Genomic DNA, 15641 nt, shown 5'->3' on the forward strand with positions numbered 1-15641 from the left:
TTCTGAGACGCTTGCCCCGAACAAACTCAACATGCCACCCTCTGCCCCTCAGACTCCGCCTCCCATTTCCTCAGTCAGCCTAGCTGTTGTCATTTTCGTCTAAAATGTAAACTGCTGGGTTCTTTTGTCTGTTTGAAAAGGAGCTGTATGCTCTTGTTGAAACCTCAGGCAGCGCAGGAAAGGTGCAAAGAAGACTCCCCTTCACTTATTATCTCTGGGGGTACAGAGGTGGGGTTAGGGGAGATTTTCCTTTACTAATTAGGTATTTCTTATATCACTTGATGATTTTACTCTGATTTTTAATTAACCAAGAAATACATTTTACCTGCATACATTTTAAAAACATGTATACCTGCTTTCAAAGAGTCAGATACTACTAAAAATTATAGTCACCATTTATAGAGACAGATTAGGTCATTCCTCTTCAATCCTGTCAGGTAGGGAGTGTAATAATGAATAATAACAAGGACTGTGGAGCCCAAACTCTGACTCTGCCACTTAGGAGCTATGTGACTTTGGGCAAGTCACTTAACCTCTCTGGGCCTCAGTTTCCTCATCTGTGAAATGGGATAACACCCCTGTACAAATGGCCATTATGAAGGCTTATTGAATTAATATATGGAACATGGTTTGCACAGTATTCAACACATCATAAGTCCTCAAGTAGTGTTAGCTAGCATTATTGGCCCATGTTTCAGATGTGGAAGTTGACACACAGAGAGGTAACAGCCTCCTAATACATAAGTAGCAAAGCCAGTGTTTGAAGCCATGCAGTCAGGCTCCCAAGTCCACACGTGTAACTACCAAGAGATAATACCTTTTGCTAGTTAAGTGTATTCTTACAAAACAAACAATCATGTATTGCTTTGGGAAGAGGGAAAAAGTCAGAAAAGTATTTTTTAAATTTTATTTTAATATAAAGTACCCACTGTTGACATTCTGGGTTCTTCCTCTCCGACTTTCCCCCCATGCACAATTACTCATTCCTCCTCAGCCCCACAGTCCTGATCAGATTCTGTTGTGATCCTTGCCCACCTGGCTGGTTTTCCTACCAGATTAAAAGCACCTGGGGAGTTGAGGCCTTGTTCGTCTTTCTTTCTGTCCCCCACCATGACTGGCTCCGAGCTGACACTCTGTTGCTATTGGTGGCCTTGTACCCAGCGAGCTTTGGTGAGGTCCATAGTAGGGTCTTAGAACACAAATTCTGTTGAAGCAGGGTTTGCATCTGTGGCTGATGTGGGGGGCGCTAAGGCAGTGTGGGAGCCCCTTGCTGTGTGGACACAGCGCTGAGGTCTGCTTAGGCCTTCATCCGCAACCTTCCAAACCGTCAATGAACAAATGCAGGCTAAGGGCAATACATATGTATTTGTACAAGATGTAGTAGAAGCAACCCTGGGGCTGAGTTCCCAGGAGGATGCACATGTGTCTGGCAGGAGATGAAGTTCCTCGTATGCAGTAAGTGCTCAATAAACGTTCATGTGAACTGAATAGAATCTTTAAAATCAGAACCTTTTTCCCCCCACTGTTAGTAACGTAACTTTATTTAAATTTTTTATTTTATATTGGAGTATAGTTGATTAACAATGTTGTGTTAGTTTCAGGTGTACAGCAAAGTGATTCAGTTATACATATACATGTATCTATTCTTTTTCAAATTCTTTTCCCATTTAGGTTATTACAGAATACTGAGCAGAGTTCCCGGTGCTCTACAGTAGGTCCTTGTTGGTTATCTATTTTAAATATAGCAGTGTGTACCTGTCAAACCCAAACTCCCAATCTATCCCTGCTCCCACCCTTGCCCCCTTGCCCCCTGGTAACCGTAAGTCTGTTTCTAAGTCTGTGAGTCTGTTTCTGAAATCAGAATATTGAGCAAGACATTTCTCTGCCTGGGATTCGGTTATCCCATCTGTAAAGTCCAGATGGGGGCTTGGGAATCCTGAATGAGTTTTCCCAGGACTTGGACAAGACAGCAGAGTAGCTGAGAGCTTGGGGCACTGGTACAGCCCATGGCGCCATGGCTTCCTCACTGTGTGACCTTGGGCAAGTTGCTCCACCAGCTGGAGCTCTAGTTGCATTGTGAAACGGGGTGATAGTATTCACCCCTTAAGGTTCTTGTAAAGATGTCTTGAGATAATGTAAATGAATAGGGTCTTCACATATTACATGCTCAGAAAATATTTACTACCAATTATTATTGGCCCAAGTAGTAGCCCATCCTACTTGCTTGATAACAAGATAGGGGGTGGGAGAAAGACATCAAGGGTCCTAAACGCTCACTACCCCTCACCCACAGATCCCCCCTTCGAGGAAGGAGACTTATTCTGTGACTCCAGAGACAGTGTGAGGATAGGTGACAACCCAAAGTTAAAGGGAGGCAGAAGCTGTGTGATAAGAAGAAAGATCTCCCTGGGTTGCCCCGAGGGTGTGAACTCCACATCACCGGACATGCATGCAGACAAAAGTGACTGACTTTGGCAGGGAAGCGGTAGCAGAGCCTCCTGCCTTCAGTTTGGAGGATAAACCAGTCATCTCTAAAGCCCCTCACAGTCTTAAGAGTCTGCGGATCTAACCTGGGTGCTTTGTGATGCTTATCTGCTGGACCACAGGTTGCAGATCAGTGGTCCAAGGGCAAATCCAGCCTGAGGATGCGTTCGTTTGTCCCACACAGTATTTTTTTCCCCTACTATTTAATGAAACTTTTTATTATGGAAAAAATTTCAATATATAAAAGCAGAGGGAACAGGATAATGATTGCTCCGTGTACCACCATCCTGCTCCAAGAATGATCATCTCCTGGCCAGCCTTGTTTTATTTAGGCCAGCACCATCTGAAAGAACTTTCTGCAGTGATGGAAATATATATGTGTATAGGAAATGCACTGTCCAATACAGTAGCTACTAGCCACACATGACTATTGAGCATTGGAAATGTATAACTGAGCAACTGAATTTTAAATTTTATTTAATTTTAACTAATTTAAATTTAAAGAACCATATGTGGCTAGTGTAGGACACGTAGGTGTTGGAGAGTATAGGTCTGGACCCCACCCCATTTCTTGCCCTTCCATGTTATTTTGAAGCAAGTCTCAGATGTCATATCAATGCATCCATAAATATTTCGGTACATCTCTAAAAAGACAGACTTTTAGAAAATATAACTGAAGTATGTAATACGGTTATCAAACCTAAAAAAAGAATAATAATTTCTTTTAAATTCATATGGTATTTTTTTTTTTTTTTTTAAATTTAAGAAGCCCCATATGGTATTTTTAAAATTAGTTGCCAACATTTCCAAATTGACGTTTTTGGGTTTTGTTTTGTTTTGTTTTTTGCATAAATATCCTAATTTCCAGCTCTTTTTCCTTTTTTTTTTTTTTTTTTTTTTTTTTTTGGGCAAGGCGGACTCTCAACCACTGCGCCACCAGGGAAGCCCTCCAGCTCTTCTTGAAAAATTGAAATTCCAGCCATACTGGGTTCACGTTCTCCCATGGCAGCAATCAGCTGGAGCTGAGGGACAGCTACCTTTCTAGACACGCCTCTTTCATTCCCCAGAGTCCCTCATAATATCAGCTCAGCTCCTCTACCATCTAGGATCTCATAGATCAGAGACAAAGAGAAGTGGTGCTTTCTCCCTGCCTCGATCTTCAAGTACCTTCAGATGCCACCAGGAGACCAGGATCTAACTCCTTCTCCCTCAAAGGCTCATGCCATCCCAATGTCGCACAGGGATATCAGGAAAAGAGGAAAGGGGGGATCAAAGAGCCTTGGGCTAGAGTATGGAGTCCTGGCTTTGAGTCTCTTCTCTGCACCCATTTCACAGATGCGGCAAGTGAAGCCCAGAGAGGGAAGGAGATCTGGCTGCACTCATACAGTGAAGAACATAAGAGGCAGGAACATGGTCCCAAACGCTTTGCTGGAGAGGAGCTGCCTGCTTCCCTGTTGGGCAAAGAGAGGCGCACTGTCTGGGAGCTGACTGAAGTGGGCGGGTTGGGAGAGGGTCTCAGCTTTACAGCCAGAGCCTAAAATTAGTGGCAGGGAGATGTTTGGCCTTAGCCCAGCAAAAAAAAGTGCTATGACTCTGGAGGGGGCTGCTGAGGAGGAAGGAGACAGCCCAGCTCCCAGCACCATATGAAATGGGAGCCAAACGTGTAAAATCGCATCCTTTACTGACATTTATGACTCATTAGGCTGCCAATTCCAGGAAGGTCCCATTTTGCATCCTTGCAGGAGTGCTCAGCATTGAGGAGTGGACAGATGGGGAGGGGGCCTCGAGGCCGTTCCCCCCAGGAGCTTCCTTGGCCACATTTCAGGTGAGGAATCTGTATAATTGGAGGCCCAATGTTTTGCAGGGAACTCACAGACTGCATCTAGGTCCTCAGCTTGATCCATGCCTGTGGTGAAATGAAGGAGTCCACCATTCCTAAGCTGAGATGAAATTCCAATGCTTCTGGCTACTGACCTTGGGCAAGTCACTTCTCCAAATGCCTGCTAAATGTCTCTGGGGTCCATCCCTTCTGTCTGGGCCCTCCTCACCTCTCACCTGGTAACTGGTCTCCCAACCTCCACCCTTGCCTCCGTCCAATCTGTTCCTTACAGCCAGGGTACTCCCTCTAAAATGCAGAAGTGCTATCCAACACAATCTTCACTCTTCAGATAAAGACCAAATGCTTCACCATGGTCCCCCTCATCCCTTGCTTTCTCACCTCCTTTTCTGGAGCTATAGCCATTCTGACCACTTACTGTTCCCGCCTAACTCAGGACTTCCTCTGCCAGAAACTCCCTTCCCTCCCTTCACCTGGTTAACTCCTGTGCCTGCTTCAGATCATGCCTCAGTAGCCACCTCCTTCAGAAAGCCTTCCCTGACTGCCACGCCCTTCCCAAGCTGGGTGCTTCTCCCATAGAATTGCCTTCCTAAGCACTGGAGCACAGAAGCCTGTTGGAACATGTCTGCAGCCCACAGAATGGCTGTCGTTTCAAGTCTACAGGACGATTTCACTAATGTCCAGGTTCCCCGCTAGACAGTGCCAGATGGACTGGGTCTGTCTTGCTCACCATCGTGTCCACCAGCATTTTAGCACAGCTCCTGGCACACAGTAGGTACTCAAAAATGCTGGGTGGGGCTTCCCTGGTGGCGCAGTGGTTGAGAGTCTTCCTGCCGATGTGGGGGACACGGGTTCGTGCCCCGGTCCGGGAGGATCCCACATGCCGCGGAGTGGCTGGGCCCGTGAGCCATGGCCGCTGAGCCTGCGCGTCCAGAGCTTGTGCTCCGCGACGGGAGGGGCCGCAACAGTGAGAGGCCCCCGTACCGCGAAAAAAAAAAAAAAAACTGCTGGGTGAATAAACGTCAAGTGAACCTCCTCTTTTCTGAGACTCAGTTTCCTCATCTGGAAAGTGGGGGTCATGCCCACGAAACCTCACAGGGCTGCAGTGAGGATTTTAGCAAAGTACCCACAGAAGGTCTTTGATGAGTGGCAGTTATTTTCTGAAGGAGGGCGAAGACCCCAAATAAGGCCCTGCCCTGTGAACTTGTCCTGAAGGGACTTCTCTGACCCTCTGTCTCCTGAGGATGGATTCAGTGAGCACCAGGGAAAGTCAGGCAAGGAGTAGGTCTCAGCCCCGCTAGAAACTAAACTGGAAACTACAAGACCTCCTCTCCCTGCTGGAGCCTCTGAGTCTGTCAGCTTCTTAAAACCTTGTATTGGTTGAATACCCTGCACTGGGCTGGGCATTTTATACAAATCACCACTTTCTGATTTTATAGCTATCCCATAAGGTGGGCATTGAGCTGATGGGTTCAGAGAGGGAAGCAACTTGCCTAAAACTATACAGACGGTAAATGATGGCGTCAGGATCTGAACCTGGGTCTCCCTGACTCTCAAGGCTGATTCTTTCCCTCTGTACTTGACAGCCTTCTGTACTTCTGTACTTGACAACTATTGTCACCCCTTCCCCAGTTTTCTCTAAACCCACGTAATTCCAAGCAAAGCTTTTAGGTCCAGCCCTGTCCGACATGGGTACTCCCGGGCAGCCCTCTGAATACCGTCCAGGCAACTGAAGCACCTTCTCTGATGCAGGGGCCCGTGGAGAGCCAAGTCTGAGTCCTAGGTCTGGCAGTAACTTGCTGTGTGACTTTGTACAAGTGCCAGTCCCCTTCTGGGTCTCAGTTTCCTCATCTGTAAAATAGGGATAATAATAGTACCCACCTCAAAGGTTTGCTGTAGCGAATGTACAGTATGTGTGGAAAGGCTTAGCACGGCCTATCATACAGTTGGTGCTCAGTAAGCGTGAGCTATTCTCATTCTTTTTGCCTGCACACTATCCCCCTACAGACTTACGGAGCAGTTGTGGGCCCGGTTGGTACAGCGTTCCTGCTGCTTTCCATCAGCCCAGGCTGGTCACCCTCCAGAGCCTGCAAGCCTGGCCCACAATGGAGACAAGAGAGCTGGCCGTGGTGCCGTTTCTGGATGGGGTGGGAGCGGGGGAGCCGCTGGAAGCTGCTGTGTTTTTGGCCCAGAGCTGTGAGGGGGAGTGGAGAGGGACGAGAACACACACTCGGAAACGCTGAGATCGACAGATGGAAGAGCCGAGGATGTGAGAGACGCAGACAGACAGAGAGAGCCCCAGAGTCGGGAGACGGGGAGCAGGCAGGGGAGGGCGGCCGGAAAACTGGCAGAGTCACGCGAGCCACGAGCTGAGCAACAGACCAGCAGATGGACCAAGCCGCCAAGAGACTGAAAGACGGACAGACCAACAGGCAGTATCCAGGAGACAGCCAGAAAGACAGACAGAAAAGCAGACCTGGAATCCGAGGGGACAGACAGGCTATCCTGACATCCAAGGGACAGACAGACTGACGTTCCTGGCCTCTAAGAGCAGACACACAGGCTGACTTGGAACTCCAGGGTCAAGCTAACAGATGGACATAGTATCTGAGAGACGATGTGACCTATAGTCCAAGGACAGACAGGAGGACTGACCCAGGGTCCCAGGGTGACCCTGACTGACTGACAGTAACGGAGGAACAGATAAATAAATAGGCTGACCCTGCATTCAAGGGACAGACACAACAACAAGCTGATCTGAGCCAGAGACAGAGACAGACAATGACCGAGGATCTGAGGACACACAAAAGACGGGTCCAGGGCTTCCCTGGTGGCGCAGTTGTTGAGAGTCTGCCTGCCGATGCAGGGGACACGGGTTCGTGCCCCGGTCCAGGAAGATCCCACATGCCACGGAGTGGCTAGGCCCGTGAGCCATGGCCACTGAGCCTGCGTGTCCGGAGCCTGTGCTCTGCAACGGGAGAGGCCACAACAGTGAGAGGCCCACACACCGCAAAAAAAATAAATAAATAAATAAATAAAAAAGACGGGTCCAGGATGACCTTCTGCACGGAGACTGAGGCCAAGGCCAGCAACCCTGACTGGTACCAGAGACTGAGGGCAACCCAGAAACAGAGGACAGGAGAGAGACAGGGTGACCCAGAAACTTTCTGGCTTCTTAGGGATGTGGGATCCCCTCATCCTTCTCTCTTCTGCCTGTTAGAAAGGAACCCTCAACGCTGGGAAGTCCCTGGGCCTGGGGAGAAGGGAATGAGCTCTGTTCATCTCCTGCCCAGCTGCCTGCTCGCAGGGCCGGGGGATCCAGAGGAGACAGCCTTTCGGATCCTTGAGTGGAGGGATTTCACACGCTCACTGCTGGCTTCTCTCTTCTCTAGGCTTCGTCATTTTGCTCCCCACCCCATCCTCAACGATACACGCTTCCCACTTCAATTTCCAATTTCCTCCCAGACAGGCTTCTTCTCCGAGCCAAAGATTGGGAGTCAGCAAGTTAGATCCAGAACAGACTTCTGAGCACCTCTGTTTTCTCACCGGTAAAATGGGGGCGGTAGAGCTGTCTGTTAGGTTCTGGCTCACACTGGCCTCAGGCAATTTAAGGCTGGAGGGTGTCAGAGGTAGGGAGGCCCAACCAGGCTGTGGAGCATCAGGGGAAGCTTCCTGGAGGAGGAAGGACAGATGTTCTGGCTCTATGCAAACTCAGGCAGAGAAGCCCCAGGGCCTCCAAGGTCAGGAGGGAGACACGTGCAAACACTCACGCACAAATAGTCAACAAATATTTATCGAGTGCCTACTACACGTACTGATGCTGGGGACACAGTGGTGACCAAGAAAGGTGAGGTCCTGACCCTCAGCAAACCGCAGTGGTAAAACAGAAAATAGATGTGTAAATTAATAAATAAGATTGTTTCATAGTCTATGTTAAGAAGAAAATAAGACAGAGCGAGATGAGAGAGAGTGATTTAGCGAGAGTGGGGGGGCTGACATAGGATGAGTGGCCTGGGGGCGCCTCTCTGAGAAGGTGACGTGGGAGCTGAGGAATCAGCCACAGGAGGATCTGGGGAAGGGGGTGTTTCAGGAAGAGCAAGTAGCAAGTGCAAAGGTCCAGAGTCAGACACAAGTTTGGCTGGCTTCCAGAAACCTCCAGGGCACGAATGAAGCAGTGGTTTGCGACGAGTTGAGAGAAACAGAAAGGGCCAGATGGTTTAGGGCCTGTAAGCCAAGGGGAGATGCTTGGCTTTTAATCCAAGTGGGATGGGAGGCCCTTCGAAGATTTTGAGACAGGGGATAACGTGATCTGACATGATTAGTTTTTAAAATATCCCACTGGTTGCCATGTGGAGAATGGCCTATGGTCGTGGGGCACGGGAGTGGATGCAGGACCGAGAAAGCAGAAGATGATGATGGCCTGGACCAGGGTGGTGTCAGTGAATGGACAGACTGGGGATGTGTTTCGGAGGAGAGTAGAGGCACTACCCCTGAAGTTGGATTCCTTTCCCTGAGATGAGGTGTTCTCTGTAGGTGGCATCGGTCCCATTTGTGGTGAAAATCAACGTCTTCCAACTTCCTTTCAAGTAGAGTGGAATCAGGGGGGCTTCCTGGAGGAGGTTTCACGGGCACCTGCTAGTACGTCAACTTTCAATTAAAAGAGAGAGGCTGCTTGATGATCAGAAGGAGCCAGAGGCCTCCACCTAGCATATGCTCACCCTCTCTATGTGCACATCCCTCTACAGTTTACAAATGCCCACAACAAGGGGGAAAATGAGGCTCAGAGAGGCAGAGAGATTACCCAAGGCCACACAGCATCCAGGGCACTGGCAAACCCACAAGCCCAGCATATTGCCATCTTGTCTCCTGATCCTCACCCCAGCGGCTGTGATGTAGGCAGGAGGGCAAGTGCTGTGCTCCTTTCTAGAGAAGGTAAAACTGAGGCCCAGGGAAATTAGGTTGTATGTCCTGGGCAGAGCTGTTTTAAGACTTTTGTGGGCCCCACATCTGTCAAGTATATTAAAATGCAGCCATATCAAACATCGAATGTAAATTATATATACCCAGATACAAGCCAAATTGCAGTCGACTGGCTGATATCATGCCCTGTTTTGCAGACATTTAATTAAACATTTATTCATTTTGATTCTGCAGTTTTTCCCTGTGTTTTAGAGCCAATTTTTTTTCCAGGTTTCAAACGTTTTGCTAGGCCCATGAAAACCTCACAGGCCCTTGGCAACGAGCATTTACCACCGGCTGGAAAGGACAGCCACGATTTTTGGACCTGTTGCCAAAAGGGGCAAGGGGCAAAATGAGGCTGAACCGAGGCCCCTTCACCCTCAGACTGCAGCATGGTCTCTCCACCCTCCCTGCTGACCCCATGTTCTTGGGTCTCAGAAGCCTTCTTTCTTCCCCTCCCCCTTCCTTGCTCTGGCCCAACAGCGCCCTCGGCTGGGTAAGCCCTTTGTCTGCTGTTAGCTGGGGTGTGGGGTGTGGGGTGTTGGGAGCTGGCACAGGAGGGGACAGGAGTGGGTTGGGGAGTTGGGCAAGCAGCCTGTCAGGTGGTGATGGATGCTGGCCGGGCTGGGGCCTTTCTCATGCTGACCCAGGCCGGGAAACAGATGGTCTTCCAGCCTGAGGGAAACTTCCAGGGTGTTGCCCTCCCCCAGCTCCCCAGGCCCCTTCACACTGGACCAGCTGGTCTCTCCTTCCTGTTCAAAGCCAGAGCCACAGGACTGGGAAAGGGAATGGGAAGGGGGAGATGGAGGCTGGGACAGGTGGTCTGCGTTTTGGGCCCTGAGAAGCTCTGGGGGCCAGCCTGGTCTCTCCCCAAGTCGCCCCCACTTCTGGCATCTCCAGCTCTGCGCTCGACTCCTCCTCTGTGCCCTGCCTTAACTCAGCCCTGTCATTTCAGGCCTGAACCAAACTGGGGACTCACCTGGCCTTCCTCCAAGGCAGCCAGCAGAGTGAGCTTTCTAAGCCACCGAGCTGATCACATCACCCCTGATTCTGGGATAGAATTCAGATTTAGAATAAAATATGAACTGTTCAGTCCAAAATTTGATGCCCTTCACAATTCTAGTCTTCTAATGCTTCTCCCTAGGACAACCCTCCCCACCAGGCCTGGCAAAACACTGGCAGTTCCCCTGAAAAGCCACGTTCTCTCACGCCTCTACACCTTTGCCTTAGTTGGGCTTCCACCTAAAATGCCTTTCTGCTTCCCGTGTGCCTTCAAATGCCTACCCATGCTTTAAAACGGAGATCAAATGTTTCTTCCTCCAGGAAGTCTTCCCTGGAAGACTCCAGGAAGTCTTCCCCAGCCAAAGTTACTGATCCTTCTCTGGGTTCCACAGCATCTTAGAGCATCTATTTCAGCTCTTAGCTTGTCTGTTCTCCCGTGGGACTGTGAGGTACTTAAGGTCACAGGGCCTGGAACATAGCAAGTGGTCAAGATATGCTTGCTATGTGAATGAATGATTCTAGCTGCAGACATCCTTATTTGGGGGGTAGGCAGGGGCCTAGAGAATAGAAGTCACAGGGAGACAAATTTCTGCTCCTCAGGAGAAACACAGTTTGGCCCTGGAGCTGCTCGGAAGCCAAAGGCTCTGCCTCAGGAGGTAGCGTCTCCCTGTTCTGAGAAGTGTGTGAGCAGAGGGGTAAATGCACGGGGCTGGGAACTGCTGAAGGGATTCCAGCACTGGACAGGAGAGTTTGCATCTTGAGTCAGCTTCTGAGGGAATAGCCCTCCTCCCCATCCTGGGTGCCAATCCCGTACCGTTTCACACTGAGGGTGTGTCTACACCACCGATTGGTCCTCAGAAGACCCAGAGATGGGAAGGAGAGGCCTAAATGGGATGTTTCTGGCCATGTTTTGGGGGGAAAGTTTGGGTCCCAGAGCATTAGCTCTGAAAGGATCTCCAAAGTCTCCAAGCCCATCCCTCTTGTTGGCAGATAGACAAGCTGAGGCCCAGAGAGGGCCACACCATTGCTAAGACCAGGATACTCATTTGGGAAAACTCTGGGAATTAGCTGAGCACAAATTCCAGGGAGCACTGTGGTTCCTCCCTTGGGCTGGTCACACACAGCTGAATACGGAACATCCTGGAAATGCCAGCACTTCACATCAGGGAATAGACCCCCAGATCCCTGGTTCCCTGATTGTGGATTCAGGCAATAGGGTCATTGAATCTAGTGGGATTTTCTCCCCCAGTTTTGGGGGATATGACTCCTAGAGGAGCCCTCTCTGGTTTTATGAAAAGGGCTTGCCTGTCCTGTGTATCAGAGAATTTGGGGGTTGGGGCTGTTGTACCTGCAACAGCCAGGAGTGGAGCTGCTGGGCAAGGAACCAGGGCAGAGATCTGTGTGGACAGGTCCTTTGTCACCCTAATGGGCACTGCACTTTATAGTTGCAAAGTACCTCATCCATTTAATCCTCACAACCACTTTAGATGGGATCAACTAGGGCTCAGAGAGGGTCTTGTTCAAAATCACACACAAATTAGAAGCAAAGTCAGGAATTGAACTCAGGACTTCCAGATCCCTTCCATACCTCCTACGGGGCTACCAGAGTTCCATTCAGTTAAACAAACTTGGAATCATGCACTCAGTCATGCAGCCAATAGGATTGGCACCTACCGTGTGCTAAGAACTGAGGGTATAGCAGTCAGTTATGACCTAGTCATACTCATGGAGTTCACAGCCTGGGGGAGATGGATGCATAACCAGACAGTTACAACCCACTGTGACGAGTGCTGGGTTAGAGGGAAGCCGGGGAGAGGCCCCTACCTCAGGTGGCGGGTGATCAGTAGAGGCTACCCAGAAGAAGTCATATCTAAAAGCTGAGCCTTGGATGAAAAGCAAGAGTTATCCAGGTTTGGGGCTGGGGTGGGGTTGGCGGACAGGACAAGGTGTTCCAGGCAGAGGGAACAGAAAGTGCAAAAGCTTAGCAGTGAGGGCGAGCAAATCTGTGACGTGTACAAAGCAGCTGGAGCTGTGAAGTTTGTTGGGAGAAGTGGCACCAGAGGAAGCAGCTAAGTCGCAAATGCCAGGGGGTCTCTGAGCAGCTTCCCTAAGTGGAGAACTGGGCACTCAGACGTGGGGTTGGGGAAAAGGCCAGGAAGCTGGCAACAGAACTGGGGGCTGGCACCAGGATTGTCCCTGAAGGAACCTGTGTATGGGCAAGTCTTTATGGCTTACAGTGAGAGGCAGTGTCGCCTATTGGTTAGAGTGTGGGTCTGAGACCAGCCCATCTGGGTTTGAATCCTGGTTCCACTGCTTCCTAGCTGTGTGACCTTGGACAAATGACATACCTCTCTGAGCTTCAGTTTTCTCATCTATAAAATGGGGATAATAATAGGGTTATTGCAAGCTCCAGGTAAGGTGTCCAGAATCCTGCAAAGAAAGCAGGCCCTAACTTGCCATAGCAATAATGATCCTTATAATGCTGTATTAAAGGCTTAATTTGTGCCAGTGCTTTAAGCTAGTGAGCCCATTGGGAGCAGCCCAACAACAGCCCCGTGAGGTGATCCTTTCAATGAGGCCGTTTCACAGCTGAGGAAACAAGCGCAGTAAGTGACTTGCCCAGGGCAACACCGCGCCCTGGCCCTCTGCACTTGCTGGGTGGCGAGGGTCTGGTTGGGAGGGGGCGAGGGGCATGAGCGCGCGCAACAGCCTGAGCACCACGTCCTCCCGCAGGTACCTGCGCGCCATGTACCTAGGGCTGCAGAGCCGCTGGCGCGGGGAGCGGCTGCGGCGCCACTTCTACTGGAGGATGCTGTTCGAGAGCGCCGACGTGAGCATGCTACGCCTGCTGGAGACCTTCCTGCGCAGCGCGCCGCAGCTCGTGCTGCAGCTCAGCCTCCTGGTGCACCGCGGCGGCGCGCCGGACCTGCTGCCCGGTGAGCCCCGCCCCTCCGCCTGCCCGCCCCGGGCGCCCCTGCCCCCAGGGCTCACTCTTCTGCAGTATTCTGATTCTCAGGCTCCCTGCGCACTACCCCCTCCCACCCTCCTCCCTTCCCCATTGCCAGGGCAGACCAGACCTCACTTCTGCCAAGTCCAAAGAGGCCCTTGACCCCATCACCACACCTCAGACCCTCAGGGAAGTCCCCTGCCCCTGCTTTCCCCAGACTGTGCCAATCCCAGCCTGCATCTCCTGGGGACCCCTCTGCCTCACAGACTCTCTGAATCACCACCAGTTTCCAGAGAGCCCTTCCGTCCACCCCTCACTGCTCTTCAGCCCCTTGTGGACTCCTCCCAGGCTTTGTCCTGGTCCCCATGAGCTCACCCCGCCCACCCACCTTGCCGCTTCTCGAACCCTAACAGACCAGGCCAACCCCTTCAGTGTCAGAGAAAAGCCACGTTCCTAGTCTCCCTGGGGCTCCCGGTGCCCCTCCCCGCCCGACACTGCCCGACACACCCTCAGTGTTTCAGAAGACTCTATCACCATCTCTCAGGTTCCCTGGGCATCCCTCGCCCAGGGTCCTGGGCCCCAGTAGAAACTTCCCACCGGGATTTTCCTCCCATGCCCTCAGCTGTGCTCAGCTTGGATATTCCTTTCCACGCCCCAGCCTCATCCTGGTGGCCTGTAGCTTCTAACAGTCCCTTCTGGCTCCTCCATTCCCTAATCATGACCCCCCTCTTCACCTCCTTTTTCACTCCCAGAGTCCTGGACCCTATTTTCCCAGCCTCCCACCAAGACCCCTGAACCCCAACAGCCCCATACTAGAGACCCCAACCTGACCCTTAGGGAGACCAAAATCACCCACTTCCCCTCTCCCTTTATGCTCCCACCCCTATAGAAGTACCCAACCCTGTCCACTCTCACCCCTGCCTCAGTGTTCTTGAAGACCACCCACCCAGACCCCCTCCACACCCCTCTTGATTTGTAGACCCTTCCCTCACACCTCCTCAGAACCCAGCTCCTGACCCAGACCCCTCCCCCTTTCCTCAGACCGCAACCCAGACCCATCCCTAACCCAGCCCACCCTGCCCCCACCCTGTCTCCGCAGCCCTCTCCACCTCCGCCTCACTCGTGTCCCTGGCCTGGACCCTGGCCTCCTACCAGAAGGTGCTGCGGGACTCACGGGACGACAAGCGGCCGCTGTCCTACAAGGGCGCCGTGGCCCAGGTGCTGTGGCACCTGTTTGCCATCGCGGCCCGCAGTCTGGCCTTCGCGCTCTTCGCCAGCGTCTACAAGCTCTACTTTGGCATTTTCATTGTGGCCCACTGGTGCGTCATGACCTTCTGGGTCATCCAGGGCGAGACGGACTTCTGCATGTCCAAGTGGGAAGAGATCATCTACAACATGGTGGTGGGCATCATCTACATCTTCTGCTGGTTCAATGTCAAGGGGGGCCGCAGCCGCCGCCGCATGACCCTCTACTACTGCATCGTCCTGCTCGAGAATGCCGTGCTCACCGGCTTCTGGTACTCCAGCCGCAACTTCTCCACTGACTTCCACTCACTCATTCTGGTCTGCGTCGTGGCCTCCAGCTTCGCACTGGGCATATTCTTCATGTGTGTCTACTACTGCCTCCTGCACCCTAACGGGCCCCTGCTGGGTCCCCAGATGCCTGGCTGCATCTGCCCTGAGGCCCCGGGGCCCTGTGGCCCACCGGCCGATGCTGTCACAAGTCCCCCGAGGTCCCTGCCCAGGACTACAGGCGCTGAGCGGGATGGGGCCTCCGTGGGAGGTGAGCGTGCGGGGACCCCCACACCACCTGTCTTCCAGGTGCGACCTGGCTTGCCTCCCACGCCTGTGCCCCGCACCTTGCGGACAGAGGGGCCTGTCATTCGGATTGACCTGCCTCGTAAGAAGTACCCTGCCTGGGACGCTCATTTTATCGACCGCCGGCTCCGGAAGACCATTCTGGCGCTGGAATACTCCTCGCCTACGACACCCCGCTTGCAGTACCGGAGCATCGGGATCCCCCAGGAGCTGCTGGAGTATGAGACCTCGGTGTAGGTCACAGTCTCCCTGCAAAAAGGGATGAACTTTGGCCGATCCCACATCGAGCACAGTGTTGACCCCAAAATTTCAGGGCCACCAGGCTGAGGGGGAGTGGATCTGTTGGTCCAAGGGTAGAGTGGTGCCCACCATTGGGTTATTTCATGGGAGCGGACAGCCTTGTGGAGGCCCCAGGCCTTGGCCCTGTTTTCAGCCCTGTGGCCCACTTCCTAAACTCCCCTGAACCGGGGCCCAGGGAACCAACTGGTGCTACGCTCCTCGTGAGCTGCCCCACTTTCATGGAGGCCTCCATATCACGGCTGGTGCTGAGGACCCCACACCCTCTCCCCTGCCTGGAGTTGCCCACCTGTCAAC

General features: G+C 51.9%; 1 protein-coding gene across 1 annotated transcript in view; it reads left to right on the top strand.

Moving 5' to 3' along the window:
• Nucleotides 1-15284, top strand: part of XKR7 (XK related 7) — a 37360-nt gene extending 22076 nt beyond the window's left edge. The window contains exons 3-4 of the mRNA XM_024743055.1: nucleotides 13016-13218; nucleotides 14329-15284. Of these exons, the coding sequence (XP_024598823.1) occupies nucleotides 13016-13218; nucleotides 14329-15284 (1159 nt within the window). The remainder of the gene's footprint in view (nucleotides 1-13015; nucleotides 13219-14328) is intronic.
• Nucleotides 15285-15641: the final 357 nt, after the last annotated feature.

This window comes from Neophocaena asiaeorientalis, unplaced genomic scaffold (genome assembly GCF_003031525.2).
Source record: "Neophocaena asiaeorientalis asiaeorientalis breed wild unplaced genomic scaffold, Neophocaena_asiaeorientalis_V1.1 scaffold82, whole genome shotgun sequence".
Taxonomy (NCBI): Eukaryota; Metazoa; Chordata; class Mammalia; order Artiodactyla; family Phocoenidae; genus Neophocaena; species Neophocaena asiaeorientalis.